Genomic DNA, 19,496 nt, shown 5'->3' with positions numbered 1-19,496 from the left:
CACTTTGGATGTATAATTTCTAAACAGCTTTGGGAACTCTTGGGATTAGAAAAGGTATATGAATGTTTTATAATGTTATTGATAACTGCAGAGGAGACCCTTTTCTAATAAACTGCTGTGAGATAAGTTACTGGTAGCATCTGCAGAGATGTGTGTAAATGAGCTCAAAATAATTAATACTGTGTTAGAAAAAAAGCTATTTTAAAGCACATCTGTATTGGAGCATATAAGATTATTTCAGCCTGCCCTGAGAATGTGTTATAGCACAAATTACCATAATTTATTAGGGGAAAAGCCATTTCTGTTAATCATATATTAATTATTCATAAAATCTGTATTAATGTTACCTTAATGGGAAGTGTTACCAGCTGTGGTACTGGGCTTGGCAATCTATTCGCATATGAAAGAGATGAACAGCTTGACTTAAAAAGAAGACATAAAAATGAGTTACAAGAGCATAAAAGCAGCAAGCATGGGTATATGAGTTAACATAGAGCTGGCTACAGTAGATCAGTCCAGCCAGCTAACTACTTTGTATTTTGGCTCTAGCACTGGTTTGTGCCTGAATGGAATTCAAGTGGAATTACTGAAGGATGTTTGTTACAAACCAGTCCTGTATACCTTGCCCAAATTTTTTTCAGCCATTCAGCAAGCATAGATGTGGTGAGTCTGAGTAAAACAGAAAGGCTCTTTCCCATTCTACTTTGAAAAAACCCCCAAAACTACACACCACAAAACCACAAAAAACCCCCACCAAAATCTGATTTCAGTAATTTAAATTCAAGATAAATTCTTCCTGCTGGGGGGAAAAAAAAAAAAAAAAAAATTTGCAACTTTTTTGTCTTCTCAGAAAGCTATTGCGAACCATGTGACATGTGAAAATGCTTCTCAGAGGATGTGTTTCAACGCAGAACAAATGTGGAAGTGTATATATACATATGTGCTTATGCGGGTGTATGTAGCTTTCTAGATGTTCTACTCAGGATGTCATCATTCAGATTATGACTCAAGACTGAAAGATCTGTTTTGATGAAAGTTTAGCAAAATCAAACACAGAATGAATTTTCAACAGTTTAATTAAAACTTCCTTTTTCCTGGCTTTTGAAAGTTCTCTTGCAGGAATGAAAACCCAAGCAGAAAGGCCCCTGGCTAGTACATGCAAATATGTAATGCCTGTAAAGTGCAACTAGTTTTATATGAACAGTAAAACCTTCATTGGATTCAGCTAAAATTAAATTGTTTAGACCCGCTTGAGCCTTTTTATTAGGACAGCACAATGTTGAACTTATAAACACATGTGGTTTACATGTTAAGATAAAAGATTTTTCTAAAAATGACAGTTATAACCTTTAATGTGTGATCTGTAAGCTATCTGATGAATTTTGTCCAAAGCCATGGAACAGAAGCATTTGGAGTGGGAATCCAACCCAAAAGAAACAGAAAAAATAATTTTAAAAAATTGCATAGCTTTCAATGAGTCCAGGAAACCTAGGTCCAATCTTGGAACAACAGGTAGAGCTGGGTGGTCTAAAGCTGAAATGATGTTCAGGAGTCTTAGGTAATTATGATTTTTTCATGTAACATTGATAGCGCTTCCAAGTTTTGGGTGGTGGGTGTATCTGTGGCATGAAATCAACAGTTGTGCCTAACTCTGATTAATACAGATCAGAAATGAGGTAATTTTGCAGTTTTAGATTTTTTTCTTCAAATTTCATTTGTGGTAAAGGGAAAGTGTATATGGGAGCAATTTGTATCTGGAGAGCTTACCAACTAATGTTATAGAAGAAGCCATATTCTGTATCACTAGCCATGGGTACCATTAGCTCCTTGTACGTAATGCATCCCAGCACCATTTTACACTTGCATATGAAAATGTTATTGGAGTTCTGCAGAATCTGGTAATGATAATACTTCAGCATTATAACAAATAGGTAGTACTGTTATTTTGTTCTCTATTTTAGTATATCAAATGTATTTAATTGCTTACACTGTAGTAGCAGATCAAAACCATCTGCTGTCTTGCCACTAGTCCGCCAGTCTAACAAAATCTCAGTTCATTTTCCTTGAGGCCAGTGTGCTTTAAAGCACGTGTACTAGGACTATAATCCAGCTGCTGAATATTGATACAAGTCCAGACCTATGCTCATGAGTCTCTTAAATGGAAACAATACTCTTTGCCAAGGATTGGAACAGAGATAAACTCAGATTGCTTTTCTCTCTTCCCTCCTCCCCCCATCCCCGTTACAGCTCCATCCCCCATCACAGTCATAAGGAAAGACAGGACATCCAGGAACAGCGTGTCTCTGTCTTGGCAGGAACCCGAACATCCAAATGGGATCATCTTGGACTACGAGGTCAAATACTATGAAAAGGTGGGAAGAAAGATTGAAGGGGAGGGTTTTATGCTGATAATACTGTAATGAAATTATTGCATCTTGCCAGTGTTAAGTATCCGGAGACACTCCTGTTCACTTACTGCCTCAAAGACACCAAGTGTTGAAACTGTTCAATTTTTGATAAGGAGAACAACATGAAAATATCAAGTGAAATTGCTCAGTTGCATTGTCTACCAAGTTCATCCCCAAACACATAAGAACAAATATAGAAAATAATGCAGACAAGCTGTAACAATTTTTTTTTCTTGAGTACAGTTTACGTACTCGGTTCTGTTATGCTGTCAGTGTTCATACATTTATTTGTCAGCATCCATGTGTTGGTGCTTCCCTGTGGTGCAAGCGTCTTTTACACAAAAATGATTTGGAAAGAGATGAGCAATCCTTTCAGTGACTGGTTTGCACTATGACAGTTCCCCCTTTTCATGAATAACTGAATTTTTCATGAATTTTATGTAAATAAATACAAACCAAAGAAAATGTGCCATTAAATAGGTTCTGCTTTATATTGACTTTTTTTTGTATTTACAGCTGTTGATTTCTACATTGTATATAGATATGTATTTAAAAAAAAAATCTTCATAGCAGAATTGGGTTTTTGCAGTAAATCTTACTCATAAAATTTAAAAGATCATAAATTGTGGTAAAGACTGTGAAGAGCAGTATTAGCCATTTGTCAGAGAGACCTTTTGATGGAATATATTGCTATTGAAGTTGACAAACTTTGAAAAAAAGTCAGAAATAATGATTTAATTTAGCATTTACTAATGCTGTTCATATCTAGAAATCAGGCTTGTATTTCATACGTAACAGGGAAGATGTGGTGCCAATATCCACTTAGAAACTGCTGTTAAAAAGACTCCATGGGTATTCAGCTAATCTTTAGAAAGCTTTCTCATGGAGCTTACTAGTGGGACAATGTGGTACTGATAGTCTATGCCTGATCTCCAGGCAAAGAATGGGGATCGGAAGTCTGTAATTTGAAAGGATTTCTCCCAGATTAATATGTTATCTGGCTTTGAGTGGGGTTTTTATGGTGAGCACCTTCAAAGACATTGGTAAAAATCTGAACATATGTAATACTACTGATAAAAGGGGAAAAATAAAGCTTCCTAAACATTTCAGTTCAGTCTCACCTTATAGCACAGTAGCCAATAGACCCTCACTTTTGTATTTTTCTTTTATTTCAATGAGGACAGGAACAAGTCCAGATTCTGGGCTTGAGAAGTAAAAGAGAACCAGATCATACATCACATTGTCTTTATTTGTACATCCTCAGCACCAAAGGGACAGAGGAATTATTTAGGCTCTCTTGTTTCCAATTTTTTAAAACAAAAGAAAATAGGTGCTGCGTTTTAGTAAAGCTTGGAAGAACTGTTTAGTTCACAGAGAGCCTATGCCTGAAATATGCCAGAACTTCAGCCTGTTTTGCACAGCCCAGGTTATTTATCTGCATGATTAACTTGTGCTTCATTTGAGACCTATCTGGCTGATCTTGGTGCCATTTGGCCATACCTTTGTTTTTGAAGAGCTGTGGCAGCCCTGGCTTGGGTCCACCTCCAGCCTCCCCAGGTGGAAGTCCTTGCCTGGGCAGCTCTGCACAAGTACCGTGGGGTGCAGGATGGAACACACGGGTGTGTTGCACATCATGGCATTAAAGTGATGTCTCAGGTTATAGTTGCTCCAAAGGGAGAGAATTTTTCCCCTTGTGTGCACTTAGTTCATTTTAATTGAACGACCGAGAAGTTTTATTTGTGTTTTTTTCTGCAGTGTTGTGATCATCGTTCTACACTGAAGTTGGCTTGCTTTAGTCAAGAAAATTGTCACCTTCCCATACTGTTGTATGCACAGACTGAGCATGCAGCTGCTATTCCCAAGTATATCCAGTCTTATGGAGCAACTGGTTGTCATAAGACAGCTTCGTAAGACAACAAATCTTATGAGGTTGATCTTGCACATGTGTTTCTTTCCTTTGAAATCTGTGATCGAGAGTTCATATGCACCAATCAGCTTTCTTAAACCAAAGAGCCAACGGCTTGGCAATAGGAACCAGACCATTTAGAGCAAAGGGTTTTTAAAAAACAACTGACACCAGTGTTTTTAATGTGTGGTTTCCACCCCCCTGGGGAGTCTGAAGCCTATTCCTCAGGGTTTATGAAAGGTAACTAAGAAAAGCAAATCTGTTGTCAGGAGTCATAAATCCATTGCCCTTTTCAGATCTGCAAACTGAAAAAGGTTGAAAACTACTACTCTGTACAAGTTAAATGTACCTGAGGTCGGAGTAGCCCATGCTGGACTGTTATTCTTCATTTCTTTTCCAAACACCTTTGGGAGATGCTACTTTTCAGTCTGAGACCTCTAAGCAGCCCCCATCCCTTCCTCTTGAAAAGAGAGATTTCTTTTTCAGACTGGTCCAGTCCATTTGATTTTCTGCTTCAGAAATCATCTTGGTTGTGCTCATCAAAAAACCCACTGCTGTTAAGTGGCATCTACTAGGAAATAAACCCTTCACAGTTAGCAGTCTGGGTATTTCTCCTGACAAGTTGTACCTGATTGCTGGTAGATGATTTATGTAGGTCCATTCTTTTCCCTCCTGCTTGTTTTTACTTGTCATACTTTTTGTAACCTCTTAGAAAATTAATAAATACAAGATTCAGAGAGTAATACAGGTCAGCCCAATTTTGTCATAAACCTTGTCCATGCAAATAGTTTGGGGTTTTTTTTAAGTTGTTTTTAAATTTCAGAGAACATGTGATATTTATGGGCAAGTGCATGTTACTGGTATTCAGCATGTTAGAATATATTTTGAATGAAAATATAATGTCCTGTATCTAAATTATGATATCATGTAGTTTTTGCATTATTGTCCTGAAGTATGTGGAAATATTTATTTTCCGCAAGGGTAATTAATTAACCTTTTTTTTTTTTTATTTTTCACCAGTGATTTTGCTTGTGTAACCAAGAGAGAATAGAGCTTTTGTCATGTTTCTAGGGAAATTAGGAGCTACAGTTTTAGGAAACTGTTTTAACTTTTTTGAATGAAACTATGTGGTTTTAATGCATAACATTATGAACTGAACGTGACAGTTTTTCAGACTCACTGTTTGGAATGGAATTGTATTTTCTGGAAAAATCTGTAGGACCTGATTCTGAGGCCCCAGTTACTATTTATTCAAAACAGATAAAAAGAAAATCCTCTTTCAGAGGTATACTGTATGGAACTTCTGAGCATTTATTTTATTGTAGGGCATAACTTTTTATGTTAAGTTAATGGTACCAAATGACACCCCAGTTTAGTCCATCCATATAATGCTGTACTGGATTTTGACTGTCTTCAGCTGTCAAAGTGCAGGTATAACAAGTCAGTTGCTTTCATTACACAAGCAGATACTTTGTTTCCTCCTTGTCCTTTCTCACATAATTATGTTCTCTGGAAGGAGTATCTCGTCATGCAATTAAAAAAAAAAAACAAAAAAAGACGTCTCCTAAATACCACACACAAACTATTAATTGCTTCATTTAAATATGTCTTACAATTATACACTTTATTAAGGTGAAATCTGCTGCAAGCCATGAGTGAAATTTTGTTGCAGCTTCACATTAATAAAATAGATTTGCCTCTGCCATCATTGAAACGGGGTGCTCAATAGACTGGGTAAAGCCAACAAATAAATAATGATATCTAGTCTGTGCTCTTTCTGAGGCTGAAAAAGTAAATTATATGCAAATGCACTTAGTTGCTTTGAAACTTTTATTATTCTGGCTTTGAGAGTAGGTAGGCTGTGTATACTCCACAAGGTTTATAGGAACTGTCTTATCGACAAACAGTTCACACCTGGCAGTAAGGGGGAGCAGTATTGTTATCGAGACTGTGGGTTCCTCCCAAAGATGTGTAGTCTGGTTTTGGCTTCTGAAGTCTACGTGCAGCTGATGGAGAAAATGTTCTTCCTCATATAATATAAACACTTAGTGTGCTTATCTGAAAAAGGACATACCGTTCACTCTCAGTAGTACTGCCACTATAAATTTTAATGTATCCCAAATATGTCTTTCGTAAAACATAATTTAAAATTACAAAATGTCATTTCCAAATGAGACACTAACAGTACTGGGATTTGCTTCCCAGTAAAGACTGTGTCTGGTAAACTATGCAGAAATATTCAGGGAGAATATGCTTTGTGCATCCAAGTTCAAATTTATCATCAAACAACGTGTTTGATTAAATTCTGCTTGGCAAAGACTGACTCTCCTTTTTGTATATTCCTTCGGCTTATGGCAGCTATAGTGTTGTATCTGTGAAATTTTACTTCATCCCTAAGAAAGATAAACTTGGGCTTTTATGTGGTGTTTCACTGATTTGATTACGAGTGTAACATAAAATATTACTTTAAAAATACATGTGTAAAAAGCTTACCATAAACTAAGATACCATGACATCCTCCATACCATTGTTTAAAACATTTATTTTCAAAGTTCCATTGTGGATTATTAGCAGACAGGGACATGACTATATTTTCACTTGCACGTATGTATCTGCACAAGAAGGAAATGTTTGCATTTCATAAAAGCAGCCTGAAGTGAGATCAAAATTAATGTCCAGTCATAGCATACACAAAAGATTTTATACTTTAAAGACAAGATTATTATGTCTTTGAAATTAAAATAGTTGCCTACATTCAGCTGAACAATGAGATAAGGAAAGTCTGCAAATTATAATACTAGGCCTTTGTTAGTTCAAAAATAAATAAATTTATGCAAACCTGTTAGCTCCTTAGAATGTCTTCCTGAAATTTTATCCCTGAATTTATAACAGAAAACTTTTTCACAGAAGTATCTGAAAACTATGAGGTCTAGTGCTGATTTCCTGATTTCCTTTTTTTTTTTAGTGCCAAGAAAATGGGCTATGGTGAACATTTTTATAGTCATTCTTTGAAGGCTACGTCCAGCTCACCCTGTCTGAGGTTTTGGTTCTGGATGGTAACCTTTAGGCACAGGCTTAGCTGCCTTGCTGCCTTTTCTGGGGGTTTTTTGGTTTGGTTTTTTATTTTCCCTTTCTTCCTTTGCTGTGATTACTCATGTGCATAATGTTGAATATTATCTGGAGATTGTGGCAATTACAGAACTATGGTGTAAATGTTTCTTTTTGTCTCTCTATCAAAGATTGCTAAGAACAGGTTAGTGAGGCTTCTGTAGCACCGAAATGAACGTTTTCTGATGACCACCTATTAGAATAAATGTAACTTTCTTACTCTAGACAGCACTGAAGAGCAAACACACTAAAACAACTCTAGTCTTTTCACATGAAGGTGAGATGGCTTTGACAATGGGTGTGTTGAGTATTTTCCAACCTCTGTACTGGTGCATCAGTACTCTAGAATTGTCAAATTTAAAATGTCAGTACCTTGCAATTTAATGCAATGCCATGAAAAGTAGTGAGAATTAGGTGAGATTGTTTGCATCCAAGATACGTTAATTTAACTCAGTTTCTGCTTTCAACCGGGCAAAACTCAATGGTTTTAGTGTGTTTCAAACCGTTCAAAGGGCAGCATATGAAATCCCAGAATAAAAAAGTTCATGGTTGGGAACCTAAACAACTCAGATTCTCACAGTTCCCCACATGTGTGGCTGCTGTCCAAGATTTTTTCTGAGGTAGTTCAAGCTGCCATTTTTAGGAAACTAAAAATGGTCTTTTGGTACAGGATGGCTATAGTAAAATAAGCAATACCTTGGGCTCCAAATGCATGCTTAAATTTTTAGACTGTGTGCTTACAGTGGGACTGAGACATCAGAATTATCAGAATTAGCTTTTTACACAGGATGAAGTGTATCCAAACCTACTAAATTACAAAATGGTCCATTTCTTATTTTATATAAGAAGTCATTATGTCAGAAAAATATGACTACTAAGCACAGTGTAGTTGTGAGCGTATCATCTGTACTGGACACATGCCTTGCTCTTTAGCAAAAAGCAATAAGGAGAAAACACACATTTCCTTCCTGGCTACTAAAGCCCAAGACTCATTCTGAAGCAAGTTCAGTGGGGTTTTGCCCAAATGAGGATGGACACATCAGTCTCATAGTTTTTATAGCATAGTAGAACACCCGTTACATTTGCCTGTTCTCAGAGCGGAGGTGTGGAGCCTGAGTGGAGTTTCTCTTCTGACTGTTATAAAGCTAAACACTGTCTTGTAAAATGCGAGGCAGTAAAAACTGCATCCTGCAATAGCTCTGCAGGGCCCTAATATGTCTGTTGGCCTGTTACAACTTCCAGTTCAGTGCAGTAGGCAAATCTGTTTTATGCTTTTTCAATAACAGTTTAATCTTCATTTTCATGTTTTATTGCAGACTATGGACAAAATGATGCAAAGCCATTTAATGAAATGTCATGTACACAACATGTCTAGTATTTGCTTTACAGCATAGGGCCATAGAAGCTCTAATGATTTAGATTTATTGCTAATAAAAAAATTTTCAGCTGATTGAAATGCTGTACAAGCATTCGTCGGGCTATAAATATTAAAAAAATTCACTGGTGCTCTCCAGGTCATTTGTAAAAATTTTGTACCAACCAACTATTGTTTCTGGTTTTTTAGGGTGTGGTTTTAATCTGATAATTTCTCTTCCCAAAAGCAGGAACAAGAGACAAGCTATACTATTCTGAGAGCCAAAGGCACCAATGTTACCATCAGCGGCCTCAAACCTGATACCACCTATGTCTTCCAAATTCGAGCCCGAACTGCAGCTGGTTATGGGACAAACAGTCGCAAGTTTGAATTTGAAACCAGTCCAGATTGTATGTATTTGTTCAAATATTTTATACTGACATCCTGCCCAGTTTCTGACCTGTTTGGGTGGCTGCTTTCACCCTTTTTTTAGTTTAGTAAATGTGACTCGTAACTATTTATGACCTGTCTTTCTGGGTAGCATTACTATATAACTTTATATTTTGCCATTAACTTGAAACATGCTATAAAGAATGTACCATGACTATCACAGGTGGTATTTTCTTCCACTCCCTACTCAACCTCTGCCTCATACCAGAAGGGATACTTTGCTAGAGCATGGCACCTGCTAAGGGAGGGAGTTTGACAGAAAAACCTCTCTCTTTTCCAAGTTTAGAGCCTGAACCCTATGGGCTATAAACCCCTGCTTCTAGAGAATTAATATTGTATTGGTCCATTACTTCTGTGGGTCAGTGTGTAATTCTCCACTCTACTACAGAGCATTGTTGATGTCTCCTACGTAGCCTTGAGATGAAACTCATATGCACAGGCCAGGAAGGTTGGTCATTCAGTTGAGTAGCTGGTCAGGGAATCCCTTCTCTGTCACTACATTTCTGGGTGGCCTTGCGGAAGTTATTTACTGGTCTGGCACTCCTTTTTCTTTTCTCTAATGCCTAGATACTACCATTATTTAACTGATGACCTTATGGGTTTTCTTTACAAGTTCTTTTATTATATCAGAAAGGCTCTTAATAGAGCTCATAGTCTTAAATGTTGCTTTCTCATCACTTAGTACCATGTAGTAAATTGGACCTTTTTGCTGGAAGCTGAAAGTGGCTTAATGCATCAAAAACTCAGCCTTTGCTTAGATACCCAGTTACTGATGTAGATTGATGTTCCATAATCAGACTGTTTGCTTCTTAGAAGATCGGGCTTTCACAGAAGAGTCATATCTGCTGTTCAGAGTTATAACACAACTAAAGACTATAATTCTAATACACTCTTATAAGGCTTATTCAGGTACTTGTGATAAGGCTTGAGAACCCATGGTGTAGAAGTGCTCTGCTAAAAGCCACAATTCTTTAGCCAGGAAAGGTAACATCAAGCCAAATGGTCTTTCACTTTGCATCCATGTATTTTTGAGATATGTATTTCATCCCTACTTCTTCTTCCTCCACCTCAGCTCTTATTCTAAAAATCAAACAAACTTCTTGTTTAAAAAAAAAATATTTACAAATCGCTGTTACAGTGACATGGTGCTTTGGCATACTGAATGAAACTGGAACTCAAGACAAGTACAGCAAGGAGAAAACATCAGTTACAGTGATAACAAACGTCATAATTTAGAGATTAATGAGTTTTCTCTACAAGGTAAAATTAGCTGTCCAAAAATGTGGAAGATGACAGGAGACAGTGGTGCACATCTTAATAATGAGCATACAAGTTACACAGATAGACAACAAATCACATAAGTTTGTTCCTACTCCCAAGTTTTCATAACTACATGAGTGCAGTTGTGGGTCTGTAATAGGCAGAGGCTTCTTTCCAAGGGGAATGGCATGACTCCAAGCAGTCACGTACACAAACTGTCTAATTTGCTTGGACCAGGAACGCTAGCTTTCGGCTTGGTTTGGACAGCTAACTTGAAGCACAGTGCTGAGGAGCCTAGTTCTGCTATGCTCAGTGAAATTCAGTAGATGTCTGCTGAAGATTGTTCATAGCACCTACAATCTAAAGTTGTCCTGTCATAGTATAGCAATCTAGCAGCACACCAAAGCTCTGTGCCTAGGGACCACAGGGAAGCATCCAGTATAAGGCAGAAAATAGCCCTTCTTTTTCCTGTAGACATTGATTAACCATGGATGGTCCTTCTGTCTGCTTCTGTGTGCCCTGGCTTTTCACAACCTTCATGGGGATACTGTCAAGCTTAACTGGGAAGCTTAATTCATGAAAGCACTTCCCATCATACAGAAGCGAGAAGCAAGGGTGATGTTTATTGACTGGCTGGGATTTCTTGCCAAGTAAAAAATATATGTATGTCATGGTATGTATGTTTGTATTTACATATATAAGTATCAGTTTAACAGCAGTTGCTACAATCAGCAAGACTAAATATCAGCGGTAGCAGGAGCAGCTTTGGTAAATTGTCAAAGATGGCCAGAGTCTTATGTCTTCTTCCCTTGTCTTTGTTCATTCGATGAAAAATTACTTAGTAGATTAAGTATTTGACAGGAGACTAAATGCTGTATGGTGATGACTTAATCTGTCTGTTCCCTATATGAGTGTAAATTGTGATGTAATCAGTGCTTTGTATGTGGGGGGTTATTTATATATTTTTGTGTTAACTTTCCAGCATTCTCCATTTCCAGTGAGAATAGCCAGGTCGTAATGATTGCCATTTCAGCGGCAGTAGCCATTATTCTCCTCACAGTTGTGGTGTACGTCTTGATTGGGAGGTCAGTTTATCATCTAGTTTGCACATTTACTCCCACTTCCATTTCCCCAAGGGCTCTTGATGAGCATGGCAAATTGGGTGTCGTTGGGCAGTAGCATGGCTGGTTTGCACCTTCTCCTTTGTCTGCTGCCCAGGAGCTCCAAATACCTCTTGATGCTTGGTAATGAGCCCGGTAACGTTAGCAGCCCCAATCATGCAGCAGTTGTTAAAAAATGCTATAAACACATTCTTAGGCAATTGTAAAATTAAACTGTAGGGGTCAAAAATCAACAAATCTTCTCATTAGCCAATTTCCTCAAATTCCCTGAGAACATAACATGCCTCTATAGGGCACAGAGAATGTAAATATCATTAAACTTTCAAACAGGCATTTAATTGTAGAGGGAAAACATTTTATTCAGTTTCCACCTGCAGTTAACATACAAAATTCTCTATATTAATTTTTTTTTTCCTCTGTTGCTTGTAGATTCTGTGGATACAAGAAGTCTAAACATGGCACTGATGAGAAAAGACTACATTTTGGGAATGGCCACTGTAAGTTACTGAAGCCTTTAATGCTTCCAGATCTGTTGAATTCATCCCCTAGATAACTGGTATTTTTCAATTTAAAAAAAAAAAGAAGTCATACCTCACTTAAACCAAGGTGAAATTGGGAAGAGAATTATCTCTTCTCTTGTGGATAAGGAGATTTTCCCCAAACAATTATTCTTTGTTTTAAATTCTTTCATCTGTGTTCAGGTTAGTAATGAGCAAAACATCACTCTCTATGTTCAAACAATGCGTGTGGTTGGCAATATGATATTGATTCCGCTGTGTGCTACTGAAATGCAGAGTATAACTTCAGCTTCCTCATTATCAGCTGTATAAAGTCTAAGAAATGACATTTTTTTTCCCAAATCAAAATATAAAATCAATAAAACCTGTCTTGATGACTACTGAAGGGAGTGAAAATTGCTTACTTGTCAAAGTTGACCCACTAATAATTTAGTTTGGAGTTATTCTAAGCATAGGCTGAAGAGTGATTTGGAGTAGTTTCTTAAATTAAGAATAACTACTAAACAAGTTTCTCACAAATTAATGGGATTTTTAAATCCAGCTCTATTCGCAACAAGTTGTGTTCAAGTCCTGATTCCCCCACTTGCAAGAACAAGTATGTCTGTGCTTTCTTTGGGTCTCATCCAGGACTAAGAAGCGAGTCTTGCTATTGACTTATGTTGTCTTTGTATCACAAAAATTGTATATGGTTAAGAATGTGAGATTTTGCTCATCCTGAGGAATCTGGGTTACTTTTGAAACATGTTCAAAAGCCAGACCCGAAGCCTATCTATTTCTGATGTTTGTGTACCTATTTTTAATAAGGACAAATGGCACTTTTTCATGGCTACTCTGGGTCCTTCAGCTGTGCCCTGTGAAAGGAACAGCATGGAGCACGGTCCCATCCAGGAGACGCTCAGGGGAAGAAGTGTTGGTTTTCTATGCCCCTGGCATGTGTCCTGGCTACCAGGAAGAAGTAGCTTGCTGTGGTCCATGGCTGGAGGGCAATGTTGACCTACAGTATGTCAGCTCCTCTCTGATCCTGAATCCTCTCTGCAATGTGCACCCTGCAGCACTTTTCCACATCAGAGGAGCTGTGGATTGTGAAAACTAGATCACAGTCAAAGCTCTATCCATACCCTCTTTAAAATAGAAATAATTTCGTTTTGGAGCAGGAGAAGCTGAGTTGAGTGGCAGGTGATTGTTTAACATTCCTGATCAGGAATAGGCATGAGATTCTTGGGTTTTTATCATTGCATTTTGGATTTTTTTCATTACTACAGAGTGAAGATAATGCTCTTCATAAATACTAAGTCTGGAAATTCCTTTTTTCACCCACAGAATTCTTGGGGTCTAATGAACATATTTTTTATAAGAAGCAGTACTTAGTCTTTGAAATTGTTCCAGATTAATATCCTGCTACACCATATAAACCATGCTGGACCATATATTTCTATTGCTTAGCATGTTGTAAGGTTAATGTATATGGTATTTTGCACACAACAGTGGCGCTGTACCATCTGCAAGAAAAGAGCTGTTGGTACCATAATCAGATGCCTTCCCACCAAATATAATTGAATTAACATTTTAATGAGGGATTTACCTGCAGTAGTTGGAAATTAGAACTGCTTCCTAATCCCCGTGACAATGGAGTGACTGTTCTCTGGCTGTTCGTATTATTATTATTTTAAATTTAGAGCCCTTCCTTATCTCCAGAGAGCCATGAGCATGCGTATCTACAACACGTATGCTCCTTCCCCTGCACTGTCAGGGGATACACATGCTGAAACAGTGGGTTTGCTTCATGCAGCCCAACAACCCCAACCGTCTAGTCTCAAAAAAATCTATACAGTTACATGTGGCCCATAGAATTAATGCTCCATCATCCAAATTTAATGAGGTTATAAAATAAAAGCAGCCAGTAAAAAAAGTGTCACAGACAAATAACAGGTCAGAATTTGCTCTCCTTACTCCCACACAATAGAAAGTTGCAATCACTATTCTTAAACATGTCAGTGCTGTTAAATTCCTGTGGATTAAATTGCTTTTAATTTGGCTTTAGATATTTATGTACTGTTTTCTGAGTAGTGCCTTGCTGGATTCACTGTGTAGTAAGAACAGAGCTGATCATGGATCTGGTATTTCTGTTAGAAATACTTGAAAATTAGTTATTGATTTTGCAGGTATTTATCTGTTAGGATTTGTATGCATGTACGTTTGTGCCTGTGGGAACTTTATTCTACTAAATCACAGTCTTTCTCAAAGAAGAAGAAAATTGTTCCTATGAACTGAAAAAGGATGAAGTAACTTCCATGGCTGTCGTAAACTTTCAGCATCTTAAATACAGCAGCTGGTTTATTTCAGTCAGTTTATTCTGAATTACTTTAAAAAAGGCTGCAGCCATGAACTATTCCCTGCAGCCTTATTATAAATCCTATAATATTACTTCAAAGGAACAAAAATGTTTCACCTCTTCAGATCCTCTCCCTTTGCCTTCTTTGGCTAGGCCCTTTTTATTTTTTTGCTACCTTTAGGGCAATTCATGCTGTTAAAATGAAAATGTAAATTATTATGTTTGCACAGAATGAGCTGTAAAGTAGTACAGCTTAACACATGTGCATGTGTTTATTATCTGTTTTTCATCATAGAACCCTGTTACTATGCAGGCTGCCCTTAATTATTGGTGTGAAGGGATTATTCTCCTTGCAGTCACCATCACCTGATCTTGGGAACCTCTGGAGTCAACATTAAAAATCTGCAGCCAAAAACCCCACAGTGCAGAAGCTTTTAATTGTTGTTATTTTTATAGGGGGTATGAAGGAGCCTGTAATGTACATTCAGCATGGACGGAAAGGAGCATTTACAAGAGTTTTAACCAACAGCAATATACAGCCAATTACTTTTTGGTTTACTTGCAAGTAATTCTGTAATCATCAAGCTCTTGAAGGAAACACGGTCGGCATTTAATGCCACGCACACGCAGCCCTTGTATTAAGAGCATGGCTCTTAGTTTGCATTGTTTTCTAGGCAATTAGCTTGGGAACTCAGTTTTATCATTTCTTTGTCAATTCTGAGGCCAATAAATCTCCATAAAATTGATTTTTTTTTTTCATGTACACTTGGGATTTTTTGACAAAACAATGGTGTGCTCTAACTAATGGTACAAAGGTTTTTTTTCCCATCTGTGTAACCGCAACAAAAAAGGTTTAACTATTTGAGCAGTCAACAAATTGATGCAGTATAATAATGCCAAGCTGGAAAGGATATTCTTGAGTGGGTTCGGGCGGTGTTTGTAGGAGGAGTTAATAACTTTTACAAGACCAACTGGTACAGTTAGGAAAAGCTAGAAAACATGTCCAGGAAGGCAGGTTTTGTGTCAGAGGCAGAAAACTTCAAGCTGGATGTAATGGTTATTTCACTTTTTGTTAACAAAACATCTTTGTGTTCTAAAACGAATACAGAGGCAGGCAGACAAGGTACTGGGTACAAGCACAATCAGGGCTTTGAGCCAGAGTGGGGAAATGAGGCTCTGCTTTGCCTTCAGTGTCTTGGCTGCAGAGAAATTTTGGGAATGATGATATGTTCTTCCCATCCCCAGTCCTGCTGGAGGATGAGATGTGAAGAGCTTAAAAGTACCCTTAAAATCATTCAGTCATTTGAACTAGTACTTGATCCGAACAAACAGAAAAATCCCTGGCCAGGAAACTGTAGAGGGGGACAATATAATTACATGGGTGTTAGGATAACTGAGCATTAGAACAAGACTTTAATAAGAACAACTGGCTGCCATCCTTGTATGTATTAGCAGAGGGATTGAGGCAGAGGTGCATTTGTTCATGTATAATTTTCTTTTATTTTGCATCTTGTTGGAGAACTCAGAAAAAAGTCTGAGTTAATGTGCTCTCCTTAATATCTTCCTGAGAACTTTTCCAGTTGACTGTATCATCACACATTTTGTTCCTTGCCTCTTTGTTGTTACCTTCAAAGGGACAGTATAAGGCAGCATCTAAACGCAGCAAGCTGGAAGGGGTGGGTAGTTTTATATTTGAAAATCAGTTCAATGTGGCAAGTGCAGATATATTTAAAATCGATTTTCAGACTTCTGTGCAACAACTACATTAGTGTCTCTGTTTTCACTGTATAGTAAGATTCCTGAAGACCCATCAAAAGCAGTTTGATTTGAAAAAGCAGTATACCTTTTCTTCTATTGTTTTGATTTCTATTGTCTCATGAGCTTTCTTTTTTTAAGTCTAAGTAACATTTTTTTCTCTGAATTTGTTTTTACACAGTAAAACTCCCAGGCCTGAGAACTTACGTAGATCCACATACATATGAGGATCCCAATCAAGCGGTGCATGAATTTGCCAAGGAACTAGACGCTTCTAACATATCCATTGATAAAGTAGTTGGAGCAGGTAATGACCATCAGATATAATGAACTAAAGATAGCTTTTTGCTGTGCATATTGTTTTAAATCTTTGGGTTTATATTTGTGACTGGAAAAAGAACATTCTACAGTATTCAAATTAGTAGGTTATATTTACAACTGACGTCAGTGCATATGAAAAGTTAAGGGCACAGAGTTATATTTTTTTTCCCCCCCAAAGAAAGCAGATAGCAAGTTTTTCAAAGGACACCTGTCAGCCCACACTGGGACACAGCACTGTTGGGAGTGAAGAGAGAGTTCAGCCTCACTTATATGTTTCTCTTTAAAATCTGTCAGCAAGTAAATGGTATCAACTGTGAAGATGTTTTCTTTTTTTCCCTTAAAAGGACGGTTAACTCTTATGCCTTGAGTGAAACCACAAACTCATTTCATACCAGTCACCACACATCCATCAGGCTGCAATGACCTTTGGTCATTGGATTGATTTTGGTCACTGTTTTTGGATTTGAATTATTGATTTAGGAGGAAAGGGTTGTCTGTCTGATAACTGATTGAGCCATACAGACGCCATAGATTGTTGGGTTTACAGAAAACAAACTGTCGAAATGAGCAGATTTTGTAGCAGAGGAGCCAGGTTACATAAAGTCTCATCACACTGAGTTGTCCATGTTGCAATGCAGCATGTCGTTCCTGCTAGGATGTGTGCTTGCTCCTTCAAGTGGCAGATTTTCTTGTCGAGTCAGAAGATCACAAAGTGTTAGCTTTCTTGCTAAACTAAAGTATTTGTGAGTACTATTGATTTTTAATCCATTTAAAATTACTAGTTCTTTTATTATTGATCTTCTGCTTCTCTCTAAATTTACTATTTGAATTAGAATCATGAGATGTGAGAGAGACTTCTAGTAAACAGTGAAATATTTTTATTTGAAAAAAATGTAGAACCAGGCTACTGTACTAAGTGCATCTCTTTAATCACACAGTAAAAAGAAACAGTGTTCATCCTCTCTTGCTGCAGCTACTCCACTGCCTGTATGAAGTTAGGTTATTTTCTGTAAAGGTAGAATTTTTGTTCCTTGCTGGTTTTAATTTTGCCCCACAAGAGTGCACTGTTCTCCATCATCTTCAGTCAAGGCAGCAAAGCTCTGCTTACTGCACATAATAGAGAATTAATATGGGAATAAAGAAGAGGGTTACTGAAAAGCTTAAGTCCAAGACCAGTATGTTTCCTTGTAAGATTTTCAAGAGCCTTCATTCACAAATGTAAGCTTTCTAAACTTGGGCTGTATGCAGTATATGAATCTAGAAAACAAATTCATAAAAATCAATGATATGTCATATTTTACAGCTCATTGTTCTGATGTATTTTTAATCAGAATGCAGATGAGAATGAGAGATTATGCAGAATTTGCCAAATATGGCCCTTGAAAATGGAGGAAGAGTTTTCTGAGAGGTTTCAAAAAATGGGTATGTCCTGAAGGAGTCAGATGGTTTAAAAATAAGTGCCTTTGCTCCACTCCACTTCAATGAAAGTGACAGTATGTTCCTGCAGGTCCTCTACATTGAAGCTTGGACTCAAGATATAATAAAGCCATTTGCTGGAGACCATGACTCAAATTCACGTAGCATATGGCATTACAGTTAGCATTTCCTATTAGCAGTTGCCAGAGATGCCAACAGAAAGAGCCAGGCAGGGAAGAACAGAATGAAAATCAGGCTGTAGAGTGCCGGGAGCTTCCAAAATGCATTCATAGCATCACTACACTGCTGTCAGGTTCAGCACATGGCAGCTTTTGCATTCAGAGTACCTCAGAGGCTGCTTCTGCAGGAACACTTCTTCCCTCCCCAAAAGCAGAAAGGCATTTCCTGTCTCTTACTTGAGTCAATGACTTACTTGACTGAATGACTTGGTGTTTTCCTGCCCTTCTCCTTTACAAGTGCAAGTGTGAATGAAATTATAAAAAGACAGTGATTTGAGAAGAAGGGATTCATTTAACTGCATTGAAGTGTGACATAAGTAATGAGACCTTAAAGTCAGACAAGTAATCTTGATATTCTGAGGTACTTTTCCAAGTAGTTTTTCAGAGCTGTAGCCAGAAGTCTCTGAGAGTAGAGGGCAGCTTACATAGCTTTGAAAACATACCTAAATGCAATAAGGAAATATTCTTGTCCAAAAGAACCTCAAGAAAAACACAAGGGATTTTAGTGGGAAGCTAAGCATAAGAAAATTGAGGTCAGAAGCCACTTTTACAGATTTTTCTTTACAGTAATTCTTTCTTTTAAAACAACTCACTTGTTTTTATGGATCCAGTTCAGCAAACCACTTAAGAAGTTTAAATGCAATTGGATAGCAAGAGAATACTACAGAAGGTATTTTCTTGATTTCAGATAGATTTAACTATGTGCTTTGCTGATCATAAAAGCAAACGCTTGCTTTTGTTTCAAAGTTTAAACATACTTGTAGCATAACATCTTGTTGATCAAAGTATTTTTAAAATTTAGGGTCTACCTGTCCATGCATTTATCATGAAGATTTGCAGTGTCTCAGTGAGGGCTTGTAGAACATTGCTGACGTTCACAAGGTTTAGGAAACATTCAGTTTAGGTGGCTCTCCAACTCTGAGGGAGTTCTGTACACAACAATACAATCATGGTTTAAAGCTCAGGAAAGTAAAGGGAGTAAATAATTTCAGAGTCATCTTTTTACTTGTCCCGTGGGCCTAAATGCACAGCAAATGCTGTTCACTGATGCACTGAAGTAGCCTATTTAAAAAGAAATTAAGATCTCCTGAAGAGAGTTCTTTATATCATGAACAGCCCTCCTAATAATACCTATTTGCTTTCCACATGTAAATAGACATATCAGTCTGCAGGGCAGGTTATACAGTGTTTATGTGTGTACCATAATTAAAAATAAACACTTCAGAAAGGCTTTACGTGAAAAGCCATCAACCTCATTTCTTAAAATCAGTGCCAGGTTTTCTACCTTACAACTCGAACATAAGTCCC

At 37.5% G+C, this 19,496-nt stretch overlaps 1 protein-coding gene across 3 annotated transcripts in view; it reads left to right on the top strand.

The window, feature by feature from the left end:
- The window catches only part of EPHA3 (EPH receptor A3), a 217,397-nt gene that overhangs the window by 152,652 nt on the left and 45,249 nt on the right, over positions 1-19,496 (top strand). For 2 of the 3 annotated variants that reach the window (XM_026842000.1, XM_026842020.1), the window contains exons 5-9: positions 2,248-2,372; positions 9,024-9,186; positions 11,469-11,571; positions 12,037-12,104; positions 16,394-16,519. In XM_026842000.1, coding sequence (XP_026697801.1) covers positions 2,248-2,372; positions 9,024-9,186; positions 11,469-11,571; positions 12,037-12,104; positions 16,394-16,519 — 585 coding nt within the window. The remainder of the gene's footprint in view (positions 1-2,247; positions 2,373-9,023; positions 9,187-11,468; positions 11,572-12,036; positions 12,105-16,393; positions 16,520-19,496) is intronic. The other variant, XM_026842010.1, reaches the window with a different exon arrangement.

The sequence above is a fragment of the Athene cunicularia genome, assembly GCF_003259725.1.
Source record: "Athene cunicularia isolate RWA chromosome 1 unlocalized genomic scaffold, athCun1 chr1_part1, whole genome shotgun sequence".
NCBI classification, from domain to species: Eukaryota; Metazoa; Chordata; class Aves; order Strigiformes; family Strigidae; genus Athene; species Athene cunicularia.
The sequence above is the reverse complement of the archived record's forward strand: the minus strand, read 5'-3'. Positions and strand labels throughout refer to the sequence as shown.